Source organism: Mobula hypostoma, chromosome 5 (assembly GCF_963921235.1).
Source record: "Mobula hypostoma chromosome 5, sMobHyp1.1, whole genome shotgun sequence".
NCBI classification, from domain to species: Eukaryota; Metazoa; Chordata; class Chondrichthyes; order Myliobatiformes; family Myliobatidae; genus Mobula; species Mobula hypostoma.
This window is the reverse complement of record NC_086101.1, coordinates 166338650-166362726: the sequence shown is the minus strand read 5'-3', so window position 1 is coordinate 166362726 and position 24077 is coordinate 166338650. Positions and strand designations below refer to the sequence as shown.

General features: G+C 42.1%; 1 protein-coding gene across 1 annotated transcript; it reads left to right on the top strand.

Annotated features, from left to right (window-relative positions):
- Positions 1–113: 113 nt before the first annotated feature.
- On the top strand, positions 114–23363 carry kgd4 (alpha-ketoglutarate dehydrogenase subunit 4). The gene is made up of 4 exons (XM_063047686.1): positions 114–200; positions 7173–7236; positions 17916–18103; positions 21844–23363. Exons 1-4 carry the CDS (start codon positions 150–152, stop codon positions 21859–21861), a joined length of 321 nt encoding a protein of 106 aa, XP_062903756.1. The 5' UTR covers positions 114–149; the 3' UTR covers positions 21862–23363.
- The last annotated feature ends 714 nt before the right edge of the window (positions 23364–24077 follow it).

Below are 24077 nucleotides of genomic sequence, written 5' to 3'. Positions count from 1 at the left end.
TAGGGAACTCACTCCTACCCACTGATCTTGGGAGAATCTGCCTGTTACACTGAGACGTGCCCAGCGCTCAGACGGACTTCCGCCTCTGGAACGTACCCACGTGACTGGTTGGCTCAGCCTATCGGAAGTGCTGACTGAACAACGTCGCTATGGGGAACAGCTGGGGATCTAAGATGGCTGCCATCAGTCAAGCTGTTCGGGTAAGTGTGGAAGTCGCACTTCTCCCCGTGTTGTCGTGTTCAGGTTCTGACTCTCATTGTTTCACTGAGAAATAAGAGAGGGGGAAAAAACAACGCATGGTGACCCTGAAATGAAGCTGCAGGCGTTCGCGTCCTGTCTGCGGCTTTCCTTGAGTTTGTCCTTGTAGGACAGGCGACGTGATGGAAAGCACTCGTTGTGGGAGATCTCTCGGCTGCTCCACTGGCCCGGCGGTCTCCGTGACCATAGAGCGGGAGACCAGGCAAAGGGGAACAGAAAGTGGTTTGGAGTAGCAAGTGCCATTGATTGACCTGAATTAATTGAAGGACGCCGAGTGTCCCAGGCCTGTTGGACACACCGTTAATCGGTCGCAAGTTACTGCAGTTACAGTTAATGCAAGTCGATAGAGATGGGGACACGAGCGAATGTCGATCCTGGAAACCTGGAGCAACACACACAAAATGCTGAAGGAACTCAGCGGATTAAGCAGAATCTATGGAGGGAAACGAATACTTGACGTTTCGGGCCGAGACCTTTCATCAGGATATTATGTGTCATTTACATCCATCTGACCATCGCTGTTTAACGTCTCACTAAACTACAGCTCCGCTGATATTGCGCCACTTTCTCAGTGCAATGAGACGTTATTAGATCATGCGACCACTTTTTATACAGGGATTTCAAGTTATGAGTCGGAGGCAAGAGTGATTCTGTTGAATCTCAGAATGGGTTTATTACTGGCATATGTCGTGAAATTTGTTAACTCGGCAGCAGCAGTTCAATGCAATACATAATATAAAAAAAATAATAAATTACAGTATATGTACATTGAATAGATTAAAAATCGTTCAAAAAAGAAAAATAATATATATTTTAAAAAGTGAAGTAGTGTTCAAGGGTTCAATATCTATTTAGGAATCGGATGGCAGAGGGGAAGAAATTGTTCCTGAATCATTGAGTGTGTGCCTTCAGGCTTCTGTACCTCCTACCTGATGGTAACAGTGAGAAAAGGGCATGCCCTGGGTGCTGGAGGTCCTTAATAATGGACGCTGCCTTTCTGAGACACCGCTCCCTAACGATGTCCTGGGTACTTTGTAGGCTAGTACTCAAGATGGAGCTGACTAGATTTACAACCTTCTGCAGCTTCTTTCGGTCCTGCGCAGTAGCCCCTCTGCACCAGACAGTGACACAGCCTGTCAGAATGCTCTCCACGGTACTTTTATAGAAGTTTTAGAGTGTTTTGTTGAGAAACTCCAAATGAAGTATAGTTGCTGTCTTGCCTTCTTTATAACTGCATCGATATGTTGGGACCAGGTTAGATCCTCAGAGATCTTGACACCCAGGAACTCGAAACTACAAGCAACACACATCAAAGTTGCTGGTGAACGCAGCAGGCCAGGCAGCATCTATAGGAAGAGGCCTCTTCTATAGGACTGCGCCTCTTCCTATAGATGCTGCCTGGCCTGCTGCGTTCACCAGCAACTTTGATGTGTGTTGCTTGAATTTCCAGCATCTGCAGAATTCCTGTTGTTTACTCGAAACTACAAACTCTCTCCACTTCTGATCCCTCTATGAGGATTGGTAAGTGTTCCTTTGTCTTACCCTTCCTGAAGTCCACAATCAGCTCTTCCGTCTTACTGACATTGAGTGCCAGGTTTTTGCTGTGACACCATTCCACTAGTTGGCATAACTCACTCCTGTATGCCCTCTCGTCTCCATCTGAGATTCTACCAACAATGGTGGTATCACTGGCAAATTTATATATGGTATTTGAGCTATGCCTAGCCACACAGTTTTGTGTATATAGAGAGTAGAGCAGTGGGCTAAGCACACATCCCCGAGTTGATTGTCAGCGAGGAGAAGATGTTATCACCAATCCACACAGATTGTGGTCTTCTGGTTAGGAAGTCGAGGATCCAATTGCAGAGGGTGGGACAGAGGCCCAGGTTCTGTAACCCCTCAATCAGGACGTAGGGAATGATGATATTAAGTGCTGATCTATAGTCGATGAACAACATCCTGACATAGGTGTTTGTATTGTCCAAGTGGTCTAAAGCCGTGTGAACAGCCGTTGACCTATTGTGGCAGTAGGCAAATTGCAATGGGTCCAGGTCCTTGCTGAGGCAGGAGTTCAGTCTAGTCATGACCAACCTCTCAAAAGCATTTCATCACTGTAGATGTGAGGTCTACCAGGCGATAGTCATTAACATAGCTCACATTACGCTTCTTAGGCTCTGGTATAATTGTTGTCTTTTTGAAGCAAGTGAGAATTTCAACCCGCAGCAGTGGGAGGTTGAAACTGTCCTTGAATACTCCCGCCAGTTGGTTGGCACAGGTTTTCAGAGCCTTATCAGGTACTCCATTTGGACCTTCCACCTTGCAAGGGCCCCCTTTAAAGACAGCCTAACATCGGCCTCTGAGACAGAGATCACAGGGTCATCAGGTGCAGCAGGAGTCTTCACAGCTGTAGTTGTGTTCTCCCTTTCAAAGCGGGGCTAGAAGATGTTGATTTCATCTGGTAGGGAAGCATCACTGCCATTCTTTTTCAATCTTTTTATTAATTTCAACATCATAAACATTACAGAAAATAGATACAGAGCAATTGGGATTACATTATTGATAATTAGTTTATACAAGTATAAACTCAATTGACACATAATTAATGAGCCTCCCAAAATCTCACAAAGTACAAATATAATATAAGAAAAATATAAAGTGAAAATATAAAAATATCATGAAAAAAGAAAAAAATATGTATATACCCCAAAAGAAAAAAAATAATCTATCCCAACTAGAAGAAAACTAAACTAAAGGAAAAAAAAGAAAAAGCATGGGCTATTATGATACCTCAGATAAAACCATTAGTGTCATTAACTCCGCTCCTCTCCCCGTATATTGAAGTAACAAAATAGAATTGGAAAGGGTCAAATTACATCATGTGAAAGTATTGAATAAATGGTCTCCAAATCTCTTCAAATTTAATAGAAGGGTCATAAATGATTCTTCTAATTTTTTTCTAAATTTAGACAAGACATAGTTTGAGAAAACCATTGAAATGTAGTAGGAGGATTAATCTCTTTCCAATTCAATAATATGGATCTTCTAGCCATTGGTGTAACAAAAGCAATCATCCGACAAGCTGAGGAGGTCAGATGACGTTGTTCTATCACTGGTAAACCAAAGATTGCAGTAATAGGATGAGGTTGTAGATCAATATTCAAAACAGTTGAAATAATATCGAAGATGTCATCCTAATATTTCTTCAGCAAAGGGCAAGACCAAAACATATGAGTTAATGAAGCTATCTCAGAATGACATCGATCACATACAGGGTTTATATAAGAATAATAACGAGATAGTTTATCTTTGGACATATGAGCCCTGTGCACTACTTTAAACTGTATGAACGCATGTTTAGCGCATATAGAGGAAGAATTAACTAATTGAAAAATTTTTCCCCATTTCTCTGTAGGTAAAGTCAGCTTAAGTTCACTTTCCCAGTCGTTCTTAATTGTATTTGATACATCTGGATTTATTTTCATAACCATATTATAAATAATTGCTATTGAACCTTTATGAAAAGGATTTAAATCTAAAATTTTTTCCATTATATCCATTGAATATGAAATCGGAAAGGTAATAAGAACAGTATTTAAAAAGTTTCTAATCTGTAAATATCTAAAGAAATGGGCATCGCTGCCATTCATGCTATTGGGTTTCGCTTTGAAGGAAGTAATGTCTTGCCAGAGTTGTCGTACATCTGATGTCGCCTCCAACCTCGTTTGAAATTGTCTCTTCGCCCTTGAAATAACCCTCCATAAATCATACCCGGTAATCATGGTTAAGTAAAAACAAAACAAAAATGTTAGCAATCAAATTATTTCCTGGAGCAGCCAATCAGGCTCACAGATGGGTACTGTTTGGTGGCTTGGTTAAATTCTTGTCAATTCTGCCACAGAAACTTAGCTTCTGAATTTCAAGCAACAAATTTGTCACTTTTGATTTGTACCCAACCTCAGATCTCCTCCTATGCAGCTGTGAACATACATCTATTGATGCTTCTGGACACATCTTCAGTGATGTTCCTGGAATCATCGGGTGTTTCGGGTCTTTCAACATCATACAACCTCCTCCAGGTGACCCAGCCGGGGCCGATCAGACCCCAGTTTGTGTCCAGATGGCTAGCTACTTATAACTCCATGGCTCCTCTCTTTTGAGCCACAGCCATCTTGAGGCCCTCTGTGCCACATTGGTGGTACTGCGGATGGCTCTCCTCTTCCTCTGTCCCTCGATGCCCAAAATGCTGAAGGCTCTAACTAAAGAATGGGCTACGAATCTCCTACAACCAACCTCCACTGGGAGACACCTCGCTGTCCATCATGGCTTGCAGCTTCCTATCAACCCCCCCCCCCTTCGCCGTTGCCTCCAGAATTTGGTTAACATCTTCATCAAACTGCTTCCACAGTGAAGTCATGTTAGCTGCAGGCCATTTGATCCGCCTCCTGTTAGACTTCATGTTAGAGGGATTAGCTTGCAACACTTGGAGGTTCTGGGCACTATGGGGTGACTCCGGGCCTGGCCCCTCCTTCGTCTCACCAGGTTGGACATCTGCACGTTGTGCTGCTCCTGCTCCTGCCAAACACTTCATCCTCGCTTGGTGGATCTTCAAGCCACGATCGTTCTTGCAGATTTTGCCACATGCACACTGCTTCCTCATCGTCGTTTGTTCATCACCTGGGTCTCATGTCGTTGTGTCCGTCCGAATGGGGTGCTCATCCTCCCCCCCCTCTCGGGCACCCCTGGGGGTATCTTTTCCTTAGATTCTTTGTAGCTTTTGTGGGGGTCCTCCTCTCAGAGGACACAGATTGGGTTGCCAGCCCGTTCAGAGAAATGATACATGATTACTAGAGAGCTTTCGGACTTTTTTGGGCTATCTGTCATCAAAGAACAGTCGGAGCTAGGCCTTCCTCATTATTGGAATTATAAGGTTGCTCCAACTGCAGCTTCTAACTCACAAGTAAAGCCCAGAATCAAATTTTGGTAAAGTGATTAGTAATGTTAACTATATCTCCACTTTCAGCTGTGGTTCCATTATGCAAGCAAGTATAATTTAGAATACTGCTACATTATTGAGTTCTCTACAATACTCCATTTCAACTGGAAGGATGGGTGAACCAATGTCAGTGATCTCTTCCAGGCTAATATCCTGGGTAGTGAGGCTTGTTGTACCCGATCAGCTCTGTACAACAAACGTGTCATTTGGATTACTGACACCAAATACCCACAAGAAATACTCTACTCTGTGCTCTGTCATGGGAAAAGATTACCATGTAGAGAGAGTAAAAGATTTGCAAATATATTCATCTACCATTATTCATTGTACCCAACATATTGTTCCATTTGTATGGCAGGAGGGCCCATAAAATGTCTTTTCTTAGAGCCCTTGTGGCAGTTCATGTAGCTTTAGTATATCCCAGAACACCTTTGTATGTGGCAGTAAACGTCTGTCCGTTGGTACCACCTTGCACTGAAAGAACTTGCACCAAGTTTTGGGGAGAGTCTTGAGGTACAAGTCCTTGGCCCCTTGATAAGAGTAGTGAAGAAGATGGTTAGTTTGTTTGTTTTCATAGTCTGAGGTATTGAGTACAAGGATTGGGATGTCATGTTGCAGCTGTACAAAACAGGGTGAGCTAGCCAACTGGTACAAAATTGACTTAGTCATGTTACAATATTGGAGTATTTATTCAGAATGGAAGCCTGTGATCAGAGGTATTTTGCAAGGTTCAGTACTGCATCCACTGTTGTTTAGAATCAATATTATTAAAATAGGTGTCAATGTCATTTACACAGTAAATTAGCAGATGACAACAAAATTGGCGACGGAGTCAACAGTGAAGAAGACTATTTAAGATTACAACAGGATTTAAATGAACTGGGAAGTGAACTAAGAAATGGCAGATGGAATTTAACTTGGACAGTTGAGAGGTTTTGTATTATGGTCAGTTAAATCAGGGCAGGACATTCACAGTAAGTGATAGGGCCCTGGAGCGTGTTGTAAACAGAGAGGTATAGGGGTACAGATACATCATTTTTTGAAAGTGTCATAGAAATAGGCCATTTGGTCCACGGCTTTCTAAACTTCATCTATTCATGTACTTGTCTAAATGTCTTTTAAACAGTGTAGTTGTACCATCATTGCAGCTTCCTCTGACAGCTATTTACATATAACTACCAACTCTGCAAGAAACAATTTCGCCTCAAGTCCCTCTTAAATCCGCGTCCTCCAGTTTTAGACTCCCTCCTCTGGAATAAAGACTGTAACCATCCACCTTATCTACATACTATCATCTGCGCTCTGTGGAAGAAATCTCAGCCTGTCTAGCCCCTCCTTATAACTCAGACCTTCCAGTCTTGATAACATGCTTGTGAATCTTCACCATTTCCATCTCAATCACATCTTTCCTATAGCTGGGCAATCGGAACTGCACACTATACTACAAGTGTGTTCTCCTGACCTTCTTGTTGGAAAATAGAACACCATTTTATAAGTTTGTAATTTTCAAACCCAAAATTCCCAAATGCTAAAAGCAATTTGAAAAAAAACTTTGGTAACTAGGATTAAAAGCTACCAGTAAAATGTGAATCCTTTTCAAAACTTGAGAAGTCTATTGATGGATCATCAGCTATTACATATATTTATGCCATCATATATAAGATAATATTTGTAGTGGAGGTATCAAAATCAATGTTTGTATTTACATACTGTCACTCCAAAATATTCAATTAAAGGAATTTGGTTTGAAGTTTCTACATTAAGCCGATTTTCACTAATCCTGAATACATCTTAATATGCTTAAGTGAAGATGGATGATGGAAAGTTCTAAACGTTCGTTGGAGCTCTTCTGAGGATTGACCAACTAGAGTGACTAGGAAAATATGTACTTATTTTTTTTCCTTTTAAAATGTCTTTGTAGATTGTGAAACCACATCAGCGATTAATTAAATTCCCAGATAGAAAAGCCTTCCCTCGACCTAATGGTAAGTGTAACTCAGTAAATCTTTATGATCATTTACAGAAAAGAAAGATAATAGGTTAGCCCATGTTACCCAAGTTTCACTGCTTTAAAACTCATTATTTATTAACAGTATTTACCTAATATGTTTAGTATTGGAAAGTGTCCTGTCGCAAATCAGGTCATTATAACCAAACTTGTGGGTGGGGTGGGGTGGGGGTGCGGGGTAGTACGGGAAATAACACCTAGCCAAAGGAGGGAATATTAGAATGCTGGTGCTACTATGGTTAAAGAGCAACCCATCCTGCTTGTACAGATGATCAAGGAACATAAAGCCTATCCTCCTGCACCATCCCACGCATTCATCTAACCTATCCTTCTCTTTCTGTACTCACTAGCTTGTGACACTGGAAATGATCGGTAGATTGCAGCTTTCGAGGTATGATTGCATAGTTCCCTAAACTCACATTATTGGACCTCATCCCTTCTCCTGCCTACATCATTGTACCATGAGCTTGGGCTATTCGTCCTCTCTTCCATAATATCCTACAACCAAAATATCCTCGATCCCAGCACCAGGAAGACAACATACCAACCTGGAGTCTCCTTTGCAGTTAATGAAACTCCTATATGCTACTTACAATAGAATCCCATGCTACTATCGGTCTCCAAAGCTGTAATGTCCCCACTCCCCCACCTCCACTCCTATGTCCTCTGTACAACAGTGTTCACTGTGGTGCCACAAGCTGGGTTGTTGCTGCTCTTCTCCTGTTATGCTCCATAACGAGATCATCTGCAAGTTCTTAATGGTTTATAATTGAGGGCCAAGAAATTAATATAATGGTAATTAATCGAAGGATAGGACTTGATTATAAGTACAGCTGTTCATCTCCAACTTAATGTCCTGTTGCAACATTTATTATGTTAATATATTTCCACAGGTTATGTGGGCATATTTTGTATAATTCTTGGAAATTTGCAGAGTTTTAATCATGGCTATATGATTTCCATTTTATGGTCGAATGATTTTGATTTTCTTTTAATGTTCAAAAATCCGGATGTAGAAGCTAAGTGACCATTAGGAAAGAAACATTCATTTGGTATTAATGCAACACACATCAAAGTTGCTGGTGAACGCAGCAGGCCAGGCAGCATCTCTAGAAAGAAGTACAGTCGACGTTTCAGGCCGAGACCCTTCTTTAGGACTAACTGAAAGAAGAGCTAGTAAGAGATTTGAAAGTGGGAGGGGGAGGGGAGATCCAAAATGGTAGGAGAAGACAGGAGGGGGAGGGATGGAGCCAAGAGCTGGACAGGTGATTGGCAAAAGGGATATGAGAGGATCATGGGACAGGAGGCCCAGGGAGAAGGAAAAGGGAGAAGTGGGGGAAAACCCAGAGGATGGGCAAGGGGTATAGTCAGAGGGACCGAGGGAGAAAAAGGACAGTGAGAGGAAGAATGTGTGTATATAAATAAATAACGGATGGGGTACGAGGGGGAGGTGGGGCATTAGCGGAAGTTAGATAATTCAATGTTCATGCCATCAGGTTGGAGGCTACCCAGACGGAATATAAGGTGTTGTTCCTCCAACCTGAGTGTGGCTTCATCTTTACAGTAGAGGAGGCCGTGGATAGACATGTCAGAATGGAAATGGGATGTGGAATTAAAATGTGTGGCCACTGGGAGATCCTGCTTTCTCTGGCGGAAAGAGCGTAGGTGTTCAGCAAAACGGTCTCCCAGTCTGCGTTGGGTCTCGCCAATATGTAGAAGGCCACATCGGGAACACCGGACGCAGTATATCACCCCAGCCGACTCACAGGTGAAGTGTCGCCTCACCTGGAAGGACTGTCTTGGGGCCCTGGTTAGGTTAGGATCAAATAAATAAACACTTCTAATTTTGATTTGCTGTCAGTAAAGAACTGGAGCAACTTTTCTTTTTGTTTTTTTTATATCATAAACTGGAAGAGCCAATGTTATACGAGTTACATAGCTTTTCACAGACACTGAGTTTTTTCAGAACTTCCACCTTATATTGTATAGCTAACATATGGTGTTTGTGCTTTACACCACAAGAAGCACTTGCTTTATTTAATGAAAACGTGACTGGGGCTAAATAACCTTCCAGGTGGGAGGAGGCGCGGCAGGTGATGGAGCGAATGTGGGGATTGGCCGAGAAGGAGCGGCTGATTTAAAAAGCCAGTCATGAGCAGCGAGCTAACTAGACCTTCCAGGTCGGAGGAGGGAAGTGCTTTGTGAGAAAAGTGCGAGTCTTTGGCTCAGGAGTCTTCAGCGAGGAGGCTGAGAGTGGAGACTACGCCACAGTTGGAGAGGGGGAGAAGTGGTGAGGAAATGACCGCTAGGCTGATTCAGTGTGCTGCGTGCATGATGTGGGAGGTCAGGGACACTGATGGTGCCTCTGGATCCTACACTTGTGGAAAATGTGTCCAGATTCAGCTTCTGAAGGACCGTGTTGCAGCACTGGAGAGGCAACTGGATGACATTAGGTTAATTCAGGAGAACGAGAGTTTTCTGGACAGGACCTACAGTGAGGTCGTTACACCCAGGATACTGGAAGAGAGAAGGGGGGTGACGACGAGCAAGGAAAGGATGCTTGAAGTACAGGAGACCCCGGGAGATGTGCCTCTCGTAAACAGGTTCTCCCTCTTATAAGCGTCGGGACAGAAGACAGTGCCAGTCTGAGAGGCAGACGGGTCTGCGAGTCAACAATTGGCGCCAGGACAAAGCTGAGGAGACAGATGTCAGGCAGAGCCGTGGTAGTAGGGGACTCCATAGTGAGAGGTACAGAAAGGGGTTTCTGTGGCAACAGGCAAGATTTAAGGATGGTGTGTTGCCTTCCTGGTGCCGGGATCCAGGATGTCACGGACCGGGTGCAGAGAATCCTCAAGAGTGAAGGTGAACATCCGGAAGTGGTGGTGCATGTCGGCACAAATGACGTGGGGAAGAAGAGGAAAGACATTCTACAGTGTGACTTCAGAGAACTTGGAAGAAGGCTGAAAAGCAGGACTTCCAGGGTGGTTATCTCCGGTTTGCTTCCAGTTCCCCGTGCTGAAGAGGGCAGGAACAGGGAGATAATGGATCTGAATGTGTGGCTGAGGAACTGGTGCCGGAAGCAAGGATTTACAATCTTAGACCACTGGGGTATGATTTGGGGTAAGGATGAATTGTACAAAAGGGACGGGTTGCACCTTAATAAGCGGGGCACCAGCATTCTGGCAGGCAGATTTGCCTCTGCAACACGGGTGTGTTTAAACTAAGTAGTGGGGGGGAGGGGACGAACTGGAAATATAAGGATGGAGATAAAGGGAAAGTGAGAATAAGAAAAGTTAAGGATGACAGCAGAATCAACAGAGCAGAAAGCTCGAGAAGGGATTGTACAGTATGCCCAAGTGAAATAGGAACTGATATGGGAGGTGAGGGGAGTAATGAATTAAAAGTATTACATATGAATGCATGGAGTATAAGAAATAAAGTGGATGAGCTTGAGGCACAGTTGGAAATTGGTAAGTGTGATGTTGTGGGAATAACAGAGACATGGCTTCAAGTGGACAGGGCCTGGGAAATGAATATTCAAGGGTATACGTCCTATCAAAAGGACAGACTGATGGGCAGAGGGGGTGGGCTGGCTCTGTTGGTGAGGAATGATATTCAGTCCCTTGCGAGGGGGGACATAGAATCAGGAGACGTAGAGTCAGTATGGATAGAACTGAGAAATTCTAAGGGTAGAAAGACCTTAGTGGGAGTTATCTACAGGCCCCCAAACAGTAGTCTGGATGTAGGGTGTAAGTTGAATCAAGAGTTAAAATTGGCATATCGCAAAGGTAATGCTACAGTTGTTATGGGGGACTTCAACATGCAGGTAGACTGGAGGAATCAGGTTGGTACTGGACCCCAAGAAAGGGAGTTTGTGGAGTCCCTCCGAGATGGATTCTTAGAACAGCTTGTACTGGAGCCTACCAGAGAGAACACAATTCTAGATTTAGTGTTGTGCAATGAACCGGATTTGATCAGGGACCTCGAGGTAAAGGAGCCATTAGGAGGTAGTGACCATAATATGATAAGTTTTAATCTACAATTTGAGAGGGAGAAGGGAAACTCGGAAGTGTCAGTATTACAGTTGAACAAAGGGAACTATGGTGCTATGAGGGAGGAGCTGGCCAAAGTTCAATGGAACAGTACCCTAGCAGGGATGACAGTGGAACAGCAATGGCAAGTGTTTCTAGGAATAATGCGGAAGGTGCAGGATCAGTTCATTCCAAAGAGGAAGAAAGATCCTAAGGGGAGTAAGGAGAGGCCGTGGCTGACAAGGGAAGTAATGGACAGTATAAAAATAAAAGAGAAGAAGTATAACATAGCAAAGATGAGTGGGAAGCCAGAGGATTGGGAAACTTATAAAGAGTAACAGAAGGTAACTAAAAAGGCAATACGCGGAGAGAAAATGAGGTACGAAGGTAAACTAGCCAAGAATATAAAGGAGGATAGTAAAAGCTTCTTTAGGTATGTGAAAAGGAAAAAAATTGTTAGGACCAAAATTGGGCCCTTGAAGACAGAAGCGGGTGAATTCATTATGGGGAACAAGGAAATGGCAGACGAGTTGAACAGGTACTTTGGATCTGTCTTCACTAGGGAAGACACAAACAATCTCCCAGATGTAATAGTGGCCAAAGGACCTAGGGTAATGGATGAATTGAAGGAAATTTATATTAGGCAGGAAATGGTGTTGGATAGGCTGTTGGGTCTAGAGGCTGATAAGTCCCTGGGACCTGATGGTCTGCATCCCAGGGTACTTAAGGAGGTGGCTTTAGAAATCATGGACGCATTGGTAATCATTTTCCGATGTTCTATAGATTCAGGATCAGTTCCTGTGGATTGGAGGGTGGCTAATGTTGTTCCTCTCTTCAAGAAGGGAGGAAGAGAGAAACAGGGAATTATAGACCAGTTAGCCTGACGTCGGTGGTGGGAAAGATGCTGGAGTCAATTATAAAAGATGAAATTACGACACATCTGGATAGTAGTAACAGGATTGGTCCGAGTCAGCATGGATTTACGAAGGGGAAATCGTGCTTGACTAATCTTCTGGGATTTTTTGAGGATGTAACTATGAAAATGGACAAGGGAGAGCCAGTGGATGTAGTGTACCTGGACTTCCAGAAAACTTTTGATAGAGTCCCACATAGGAGATTAGTGGGCAAAATTAGGGCACATGGTATTGGGGGCAGAGTACTGACATGGATTGAAAATTGGCTGGCTGACAGAAAACAAAGAGTGGCGATTAACGGGTCCCTTTCAGAATGGCAGCCAGTGACTAGTGGGGTACCGCAGGGTTCAGTGCTGGGACTGCAGCTGTTTACAATATATATTAATGATTTAGATGAGGGAATTAAAAGTAACATTAGCAAATTTGCCGATGACACAAAGCTGGGTGGCAGTGGGAAATGTGAGGAGGATGTTATGAGAATGCAGGGTGACTTGGACAGGCTGGGTGAGTGGGCAGCTGTATGGCAGATGCAGTTTAATGTGGATAAATGTGAGGTTATCCACTTTGGTGGTAAGAACGGGAAGGCAGATTATTATCTAAATGGAGTCAAGTTAGGAAAAGGGGAAGCACAACGAGATCTAGGTGTTCTTGTACATCAGTCACTGAAAGCAAGCATGCAAGTACAGCAGGCAGTGAAGAAAGCTAATGGCATGCTGGCCTTCATAACAAGGGGAATTGAGTATAAGAGCAAAGAGGTCCTTCTGCAGCTGTACAGGGCCCTGGTGAGACCACACCTGGAGTACTGTGTGCAGTTTTGGTCTCCAATTTTGAGGAAGGACATTCTTGCTATTGAGGAAGTGCAGCGTAGGTTCACAAGGTTAATTCCCAGGATGGCGGGACTGTCAGATGTCGAAAGATTGGAGCGACCGGGCTTGTATACTCTGGAATTTAGAAGGCTGAGAGGGGATCTTATTGAAACATTTAAGATTATTAAGGGATTGGACACGCTGGAGGCAGAAAGCATGTTCCCGCTGATGGGTGAGTCCAGAACCAGAGGCCACAGTTTAAGAATTAGGGGTAGGCCATTTAGAACGGAGTTGAGGAAAAACCTTTTCACCCAGAGAGTGGTGGATATATGGAATGCTCTGCCTCAGAAGGCTGTGGAGGCCAAGTTTCTGGATGCTTTCAAAAAAGAGATGGATAGAGCTGTTAAAGATAGAGGAATCAAAGGTTATGAGGATAAGGCAGGAACTGGATACTGATTGTGGATGATCAGCCATGATCACAGTGAATGGCGGTGCTGGCTCGAAGGGCCGAATGCCCTACTCCTGCACCTATTGTCTATTGTCTATAGGTTATAAAAATAAATGCAGAATAAAACAGAGGAATAACTTGTTTCTTTTAAAGACTGTGCCAGTAGCTGATTCTGTTAGTGGTGCCACAAAACAGTGGCGGCAGGTTGGCGTGGCGAGGCGGGAAATTTGAAATTAAGCTGGCGAAAATTATGGCTGCACCAGCGGTGGAACCAAATTACTGATTGCCGGATTTAAGGTGGTCAATCTGTATCGGGTTTGCTGACCGCAAAGTTCTAAATTCAAATGAATACCTTAAGTCCTATCAATATAAATAGCTACAGGTAGTATCATTAAAGGGAGGTTATACTATAACTACCAATCTTCAAAAGCTAGTTCACTTCTGCTGTTTACCCTCCACAGCAAGATTAGCTGCCAATACCCATTATTTGAGTAGTAAGTTCCCCACCCCCCCCACTGAGAAGATGCTTCTAGCTAACAAAGTAGTTAAGTGCAGTTAATTTATTTTCAGTGATACATATTTAAATTCAAACAGCATTCTTAAAACACATTTAAACACCCAGAAAATTTCTACCTTATAAAAGATTTCCAAATTACAAACCATTTCTAAAACACTAAGGATTTCCATAACATATACAATTCTTATAAGCTAAAAAGGCATACACACAAGCCATAGAAATCGAAGGCAGAGGAATGGATTCTAATTCACTCATATTTCTGTCATGCTTCTTGATGTTCCTGGACTATTCCCAATAAACCTGAACTTCTCTCATGATTTATATTATTTCTTTGTCTTTTGGGTGACTTCACCCACACGATTTTTTTTCAAATACTTTTTAATACTAGTAATCTAGAAGCTTCTGAAGATAGAGTTAGCTGCTGTGTTTAGAAAGCTGAACTTGGCAAAAAAAACATTGGCCCTATACAGTTTACATCCATGACAATCTATTCACAAATACAATATAGATCAGAGAAATATATTAACCTGTAATAAACTGGCCACCTTTTTCACAAAAAAGAGAAAATCTGCAGATGCTGAAAATCCAAGCAACACACACAGAATGCCGAAGGAACTCAACAGGAAAGGCAGCATCTATAGAAAAAAGGTACAAGAAATGCAATATTGATGTTAAAGATACTATCAGAATGAGCTATTCAAGTGCAAAAAGATTTGTTTGTTTTATCGACTACACAAAAGCATTTGATAAAATGAAGCACAATAAGTTATTTGAAATATTACAGAAAACTCTAAATCTAGATTCGAAAGACCTCCGCCTAATTGGAAATCTGTACTGGGAACAAACTGCCGCTGTAAGAATAGATGGGGAAATGAGTCAGTTTACAAAAATCAAGAGAGGCGTTAGACAAGGGTGTGTTTTCTCCCCTGATTTATTTAATGTGTATAGTGAAACAATATTACAAAAAATAAGAGACATCCTGGGAATCAAAGTTGCCGGTGAAAACATCAGTAATTTCAGATATGCAGATGACACTATTAATTGCAACTACGGAGGAAGAACTACAAAACTTAATTGATATAATTGTTGAAGAAAGTGCAAAAATAGGTCTGTCTATCAATTGCAAAAAGACAGAATGTATGGTGATATCCAAAAAAGAAGGCGAATCCTATCAGCAGGCTGAGAATAAATGAGGAAGATATAAAACAAGTACAGAACTTTTGCTACTTAGAAAGCTGGGTGACATCAGATGGCAGGTGCGACTTGGATATCAAAAGAAGAATAGGGATGGCAAAAGACACCTTTACGAGAATGAAGAGTATACTGACCAATACTAAACTAGGCATGACAACCCGCCTCAGAGTACTGAAATGTTATGTTTATCCAGTTATGTTATATGGCTCGGAATGTTGGACAGTATCTAGTAACATGAGGAAATGAATTGTAGCAGCAGAGATGTGGTTTTTGAGGAGGATTCAAAGAATATTATGGACGAAACAAATATCTAACGAACAAGTCATGAACAGAGCAAACACAAAAAGAGAAATAATGTATGAGATCATGAAAAGGCAACGTAACTTCGTTGGACATGTGATTAGGAAAGAGGAGTTAGAATGCACGGTAATTATGGGAAAGATTGAAGGGAAGAAAGCAAGAGGAAGACAGACAAATGATGATGGAGACAGCAGCCAGAGAATTGGAAATGAATATCAATGAATTGATCCACTTGACCCAAAACAGGAGTGTGTGGGCCATGGCAGTTAAAGCTCAAACTGGGCATGGCACCTGATGATACTGATGATGATAGAAAAAAGTACAGTCCATGTTTCAGGCCTGGCCTACTGACTTCCTTCAGCACTTTGAGTGTGTTGTTTGGCCACTTTTTTTCCAGTTTTGATCTAGCTGAATAACATGTGTTGTCGTGGCTATCCCACGAGGTCGAGGATGATGGTCTTCGTTCTGTTGATCTACTTATGGGCTCTCAAGTGGTTTATGAGTCCAATCTTGGCTTTGAAAGTTCTTCCGCATTCAGGACAGGTAGTTCCAGATGGCAGATCGGGCTTTGGTTGTTGCTGCCTCTCTTTCCATTTTCTTGTCTTTTCTTCTAATTCTGCACGTCTATTGGCTTCAAAAGTTGCTGTTCCTTCTCGGATGATGGCTTGCCAGAGTTTCCTGTCCATGACATTGGTTTTCCAATTGTTGATGTTGATGTTATATTTCTTCATGTTGGCTTTTAAGACGTCTTTGAATCTCTTCTGTTGTCTGCCTCTTTTATGTTTGCCTTCTTTAAGCTGGGAGTAGAAGATTTGTTTCGGCAAATGTTAGTCTTTTATCCGAACAACATGACCGCTCCATCTTAGTTGGTTCTTGATGACGTAGGCTTCAATGCTTGTTGTTTTTGCTTCATTTAGCAAACTGACGTTGGTTCTTCTATCTTCCCAGCTGATATTTAAGATGTTTCGAGATGGTACAGTTTGTGGTCTTCGAGGGGTTAGATGTACAATAATAGTTTTCCATAAGTTAAGCACATGGATTTGAATAACTAAAAACTATTTTTAAAATGTTGACGCATTTGAAATTACTTTCAAAGGTTTCAAAGGTACATTTAATGTCAGAGAAATGTACACAATATACATCCTGAAATGCTTTTTCTTTGCAACCATCCACGAAAACAGAGGAGTGCCCCCAAAGAATGAATGACAGTTAAATGTTAGAACCCCAAAGTCCTGCCCCAGCTCCCCTCCATCCCGTGCGTATGCGGCAGCAAGCAACAATCACCCCTCCCCCCACTGGCAAAAAAAGCTTCAGCACCCGCCACTGAACACTCAAAGCATGAGCAAGGCAACAGCAAAGACACAGACTTGCAGTGCTCCAAAGACTACAGTGTTCACCTGGCATTCAACATACCACAGCCTCTCTCTCTCCCTAATAAGGGAGAAAGAGGTGTTTCTGTTTCACAGCGTGAGGAGAAACATAACAAACAACTCGCTGGTTTACGATGTTAAAAGTCCGTTGCGTCACTTTTTCCAAGCTCCATGTCCAAAAATCTCGGGTCTCTGGGCACACAGCCTTAGATCTTCCATCTCCCACAACACCCTGGTCTTCTGCTTGGACACCGACCTCCGATCCCCCCACCCCACCCGTCTCCAGAGCCATGAAAACTAGGTTCGCCGAAGGCAAGCGGAGCTCTTAGGCCGAGCCCTTGGCGTTCCGAACAACGGCCAGTTGTGAAACCCCGAGAGTGGGTCCCATTCCCACAGAGAACTGTAGCCAGCGTGTGGTTCCAGGTCAGGGTCTTCGAAGAACCCTGAAAAAGAAAACTAGAGATGTTAAAGATGGAAATAGAACTGTTTCCGAAGATGCAAGCAAAGGAGATGCCATTAGGCACCATTAACCCTCCTAAGCTTCGCTTTTCATTAAAAAAAATACTTTTGTTTGAGAGTTGGACTGGGTTTTTGTAAGTTTTGACACTGTTCTGAGAGAAATGAATTTTTTTTAGATAAAAAAGTAATTTTCCAGAAATTCTGTTTAAAGATTTATTATTATTATTCTCCCCCTCCCCCTCCAACTTTCAAATCCCTTACTCACTCTTCCTTCAGTTAGTCCTGACGAAGGGTCTCGGCCTGAAATGTCGACTGCACCTTTTCCTAGAGATGCTGCCTGGCCTGCTGCGTTCACCAGCAACTTTTATGTGTGTTGCTTGAATTTCCAGCATCTGCAGAATTCCTGTTGTTTGCGTTATTCTTATTCATGCTTTTTTTTGCAGTTTTCTATGGAATGAAATGCAAATGTTAGTATTGTTAACATTACTTGCTGTGTCATTTATTCTTTGTAGACTGAAATTTGAATAAATCATACATTGTGGCAGAGAGGAAGTCTAGTGCTTAGTGGTGGTTTTATTAATGGCTTTAATTGTTCTATTCTCCTTTTCACTTTATAGTGCATGAAGCTCTCAAATCAGCGTCTGTATCAATCCAAGGACAGCAACCAACAACAAGTTCAATTTCTTCAAGTGCTCCCACGGTTAGCGAATTATCTAGCAAACGTGACACTATAGAAATAGTGAGAGCTCTACCACAGAAGTACAAAAGACTACCAGTGTCAAACGAAGAAATGGAGTACATTCAGGTGGGTATGCATATTCTCGATAAGATCATTAACAGTTGACTATAGTGTAAGGTCTACGTATTGTAATTAGGTTAAAATAGTTAAGTGAAGTATGTAGGGGAGCTGGTTCAAAGAAAATTTATTATCAAAGTACATATACGATACAATATACTATTCATTTTCTTGCAGGCATTTACAAGGAAAAAGAAATACAATAGAACTATACATAATTAGACAAAGACTAACAAATACCAATGTGTAAAAGAAGACAGACAGTGCAAGTAAAAATAATACTGAGAACATAAGTTGCAAAGAGTGAGTCTGTAGATACTAAAATAATTTCAGAGTATTTCAAATGATTACTCATGTAAGTATCTTGCCTTAAAGGAAAACTGGGTTTTATCTCCAAAAACTTGTTGAAAGCTGTTAAAAGCTTGATAAAGTGCCAATTAAGAGAGCCTAGCTCCAAAATGAAGCATTTGTTAATGAAGGAAATGTAGTTGCTTGGATAGAGGAAAGAGAGAGCCGATTAAAATCTAAGTGTAAATGCTGATTTCTGCTATTACGTTACAGCTTCAGCAGCAACCTAACCTTCAATTGCATTCTGCTGCTGAAGCTGTAACATAATAGTAGAAATCAGCATCTACACTTCGTTTTTATCGGTTCACTCTTTCCTCTATCCAAGCAACTGCATTTCCTTCAATAACAAATGCTTCATTTTGGAACTGGGCTCTCTTAATTGGCACTTTATCAAGCTTTTGATACTATGTGCAAAATATACCACATTATCTATATTTTATCGTAGAATTTAAATTCCAATAATCACAATCTGACCTTTGCATGTCAGTAGTCTTTTAAATGATTCCAAACAGCTAATAATTTTTAGTTCTCCGATATAAGTATGTAATAAGTATAAAAATATGAACCTCACGGGGAAATCAACAAGTATTACTGTAGAAGTGTCTAAGAAGAATAATTAAGGCTTCCTTCATTGCACAATAATTTAAATATAGTTTGCAGTTTGAGTATATTGGTTATCTCTGTTATATTGACATTTTGGCTAGGTTCTGCTTCTCAATGTTAAACCCTCCTCTTCTTCATGGACACCCCGCTCTGGTCTTCTGCCTGCTCTGGATCTCTTTATTGCCAACTGCCGACGGGACATCAACCGTCTCGACTTCACCGCACCTTGTCCCCATTCCAACCTCACTCCTTCGGAACGCTCTGCTCTCCACTCCCTCCGCACTAATCCTAACATTATTATTAAACCCGCTGATAAAGGGGGTGCTGTTGTAGTCTGGCGTACTGACCTCTACCTTGCCGAGGCACAGCGACAACTCGCGGATACCTCCTCTTATTTACCCCTCGATCGTGACCCCACTAAGGAGCACCAGGCCATTGTCTCCCACACTATCAACGACTTTATCCGCTCAGGGGATCTCCCATCCACTGCTACCAACCTTATAGTTCCCACACCCCGCACTTCCCGTTTCTACCTCCTACCCAAGATCCACAAACCTGCCTGTCCTGGCCGACCTATTGTCTCAGCTTGCTCCTGCCCCGCCGAACTCGTTTCTGCATACCTCGACACTGTTTTATCACCCCTTGTTCAATCCCTTCCGACCTATGTTCGTGACACTTCTCACGCTCTTAAACTTTTCGATGATTTTAAGTTCCCTGGCCCCCACCGCTTTATTTTCACCATGGATGTCCAGTCCTTATATACTTCCATCCCCCATCAGGAAGGTCTCAAAGCTCTACGCTTCTTTTTGGATTCCAGACTTAATCAGTTCCCCTCTACCACCACTCTGCTCCGTTTAGCGGAATTAGTCCTTACTCTTAATAATTTCTCCTTTTGCTCCTCCCATTTCCTCCAAACTAAAGGTGTAGCTATGGGCACCCGTATGGGTCCTAGCTATGCCTGCCTTTTTGTTGGCTTTGTGGAACAATCTATGTTCCGTGCCTATTCTGGTATCTGTCCCCCACTTTTCCTTCGCTACATCGACGACTGCATTGGCGCTGCTTCCTGCACGCATGCAGAACTCGTTGACTTTATTAACTTTGCCTCCAACTTTCACCCTGCCCTCAAGTTTACCTGGTCCATTTCCGACACCTCCCTCCCCTTTCTAGATCTTTCTGTCTCTGTCTCTGGAGACAGCTTATCCACTGATGTCTACTATAAGCCTACTGACTCTCACAGCTATCTGGACTATTCCTCTTCTCACCCTGTCTCTTGCAAAAACGCCATCCCCTTCTCGCAATTCCTCCGTCTCCGCCGCATCTGCTCTCAGGATGAGGCTTTTCATTCTAGGACGAGGGAGATGTCTTCATTTTTTAAAGAAAGGGGCTTCCCTTCCTCCACTATCAACTCTGCTCTTAAATGCATCTCCCCCATTTCACGTACATCTGCTTTCACTCCATCCTCCCACCACCCCACTAGGAATAGGGTTCCCCCGGTCCTCACCTACCACCCCACCAGCCTCCGGGTCCAACATATTATTCTCCGTAACTTCCGCCACCTCCAATGGGATCCCACCACTAAGCACATCTTTCCCTCCCCCCCCCTCTGCATTCCGCAGGGATCGCTCCCTACACAACTCCCTTGTCCATTCGTCCCCCCCATCCCTCCCCACTGATCTCCCTCCTGGCACTTATCCGTGTAAGCGGAACAAGTGCTACACATGCCCTTACACTTCCTCCCTTACCACCATTCAGGGCCCCAAACAGTCCTTCCAGGTGAGGCATCACTTCACCTGTGAGTCGACTGGGGTGATATACTGCGTCCGGTGCTCCCGATGTGGCCTTTTATATATTGGTGAGACCCGACGCAGACTGGGAGACCGCTTTGCTGAACATCTACGCTCTGTCCGCCAGAGAAAGCAGGATCTCCCAGTGGCCACACATTTTAATTCCACATCCCATTCCCATTCTGACATGTCTATCCACGGCCTCCTCTACTGTAAAGATGAAGCCACACTCAGGTTGGAGGAACAACACCTTATATTCCGTCTGAGTAGCCTCCAACCTGATGGCATGAACATTGACTTCTCTATCTTCCGCTAGGCCCCACCTCCCCCTCGTACCCCATCTGTTACTCATTTTTATGCACACATTCTTTCTCTCACTCTCCTTTTTCTCCTTCTGTCCCTCTGAATATACCTCTTGCCCATCCTCTGGGTCATCCCCCCCCCACCGTCTTTCTTCCCGGACCTCCTGTCCCATGATCCTCTCATATCCCCTTTTGCCTATCACCTGTCCAGCTCTCGGCTCTATCACTCCCCCTCCTGTCTTCTCCTATCATTTTGCATCTCCCCCTCCCCCTCCAGCTTTCAAATCCCTTACTCACTCTTCCTTCAGTTAGTCCTGACGAAGGGTCTCGGCCTGAAACGTCGACTGCACCTCTTCCTATAGATGCTGCTTGGCCTGCTGCGTTCACCAGCAACTTTGATGTGTGTTGCTTGCAGTTTAATTAAACTTTTTGAAATAAAAGACCAAAATAAGTTGGTCTTTTCTACTCTTCTAGTTCCAAGATCTAATACTGAAATTGACTTGAATAATCTACACTAATGTTAAAACTGTCATATTTTTGTTTGGCTTCCTCCTGTATTGCCAGCAACCAGCCTGTGTTCTATTTGCATTTTGCATGAATTGGATAAAATTTCAGAGTGGGATTGGAACTGATTTAATTATCAAGTTGTGTATTTCGTTTTCTATAGTTTGAGTACATTGAACAGCAAACTTACTGTAACTTTGTTTTACAGCGTGGTGGACCTGAGTAGGATCAATGGCTTACTTCTGTCATCCATCAGTGGGTGTTTCAACCGTTTGCTGATTTTGTTCATTTCAAAGCTGTGGATACATTTACAAACTTTTGAAGGACTTTATACCACTGGACGGATGACAAGCCCTCAGAATGAATGTGCATATTGAAATATTCAATAAACAGTAAAGAGTTGTCACAATTTATAAAGTAGAAATATCCTGATGTATTCCCCTAATTGTGTTCAGTGAATTTCATAGGAATGATTTGGTGAAGTTACAAGTATTTATACTGCTTTGTCATTAAAATTTATCAAGCAAATTATTTTGTGCATAAATACTTTCCAAATTATAATTCTTCCAAACTATATTTTAGTTGCCTGGTGTCAAATACACGTATAACACAGTGCTAGTTTTCAAACATTTTCATACAATTGTTTTTACAAGTTAGGTAGAGAATTTGAAATACGTTTTCTCAATAACGCGAGTATCATGATATATCCAAAAAATGCTATTTGCTCCACCAATGAACCCAATGAACTATTTACTTGGCATATTGTCAATGGTCAATTTAAATGTTTAAGTGCCTAACCTTAAAATCCTACTTTTGCCAGGTGTTGCTATTTTTTTGCTAAATGAAATAGTAAATTATGGAGTCCAACAGCAGAATTAAATTATATTTGAATAAAGATATGTTAGCACAATAATGTGACAAATAGCAAAATAGAAGATTATGTACTGTACATAAAACTTAATAGGATATTGCCACCGGGTGCATGTGAGATTGTTAAAGCATCCAGCAACTGAGTGCAAAACTGAAATGTACTTTTAATGTGTGGGGGGGGGGTTTGCGGGAAGTAAAAGCACTATTGTACATATAAATGTGCATGTAAGCTACATAATGTACTTTTACTGCCAAATATATTTGTCCAACAAAAATATCAGTATAAATTAAGGAATTATTAAAATGACCTAAATCACTCATGTTTTTGTGGTATTCTGATGTGAAATGTTATCACAAATTACTGATTTCCATCGGCATCATAATTGATGAATTTTAATCAGAAGATCACTTAAAACATCGGATTTTTTGTTTAATAGCATTTCTCCTCACCCAATTGAGCAGTTTAAATAATTCTCCAGGTGTCGAAGTGACATATCCAAAAGTGAGTTGCTTCTCATGGTCAATGGGTACATGCATCAGAGTAGGAGAACTAAATGTTGGCAGTCAATTGTAAACATTGCTATTCTGGTAGGGTTGAGTCTTTTCACTATATTCACTGATGTGGAAACATAATAAACATTCAAAATTCTATTTAAAATTTTTAATACACAAGATTTTATTTTTTTCCAAAACAATTTGTTGGGTTAACAGGAAAAATACAAACAGTAACTCCTTCACAATTAGCAAGTGTTAGCAATTTGCTACAATTCAGAAAATATGTTGCATTCTACAGTTATCAAATATTAACCTGTTAAAATAATCTGAAAGAAAATACTTTAATAAATAAAAGGCCAGAAAGGAAATGCAACTATTGTGGTAAATGTTTCATCCTTTCATGTTTAATTCTACATTTCTAACTATTTCTGTATCCTTTTGTTCCAAATGCGGTTTCCAAGTCACTGTTACCTTGTCAACTTTGGTCTGCACCATATCGTGAACATTCTCGTTGATCTTTCTCCAGACCTTAAACACAGTCAGGATGAGGAGTCTCAGCCCAAAATGTCAACTGTTTATTCCTCACCATAGATGTTGCTTGGCCTGCTGAGTTTCTCCAGCTTTTTGTGTATGTTAATCTGGATTCCTAGCATCTTGTCTTTAAAACACACTCATCTCACTTTTCCAGTTCTGGCAGAAGAGGCTTTCGCCCAGAAATATCATCTGTTTTTCTCCTCACTGGTGTGGCCTGAGAATGATTACTACTGGTAATTTCTGCAGCCAACATAATAAAATACTCCTCCCATCCTAGTCATTCTCTCTTTTCTTCCCCCCGCCCCCCCCACCTTCCATTGGGTAGAAGCTCAGGAACACTATTCCTTTGATCAAGTCAGCTTTCTGTCCCACTGATATAAGACACTTGTACTAAAGATGATTTCTTGATCTTTCAATCTACCTCACCCTGGATTGCATCTTAATTTTCTACCCGCACTGGCACATTCTCTGTAACTAACAAAAGAAAGAAAAATGTCGTCTTACCGTTTTTCAGTTTCTACCACCTCAATGTGCCTAGAACAT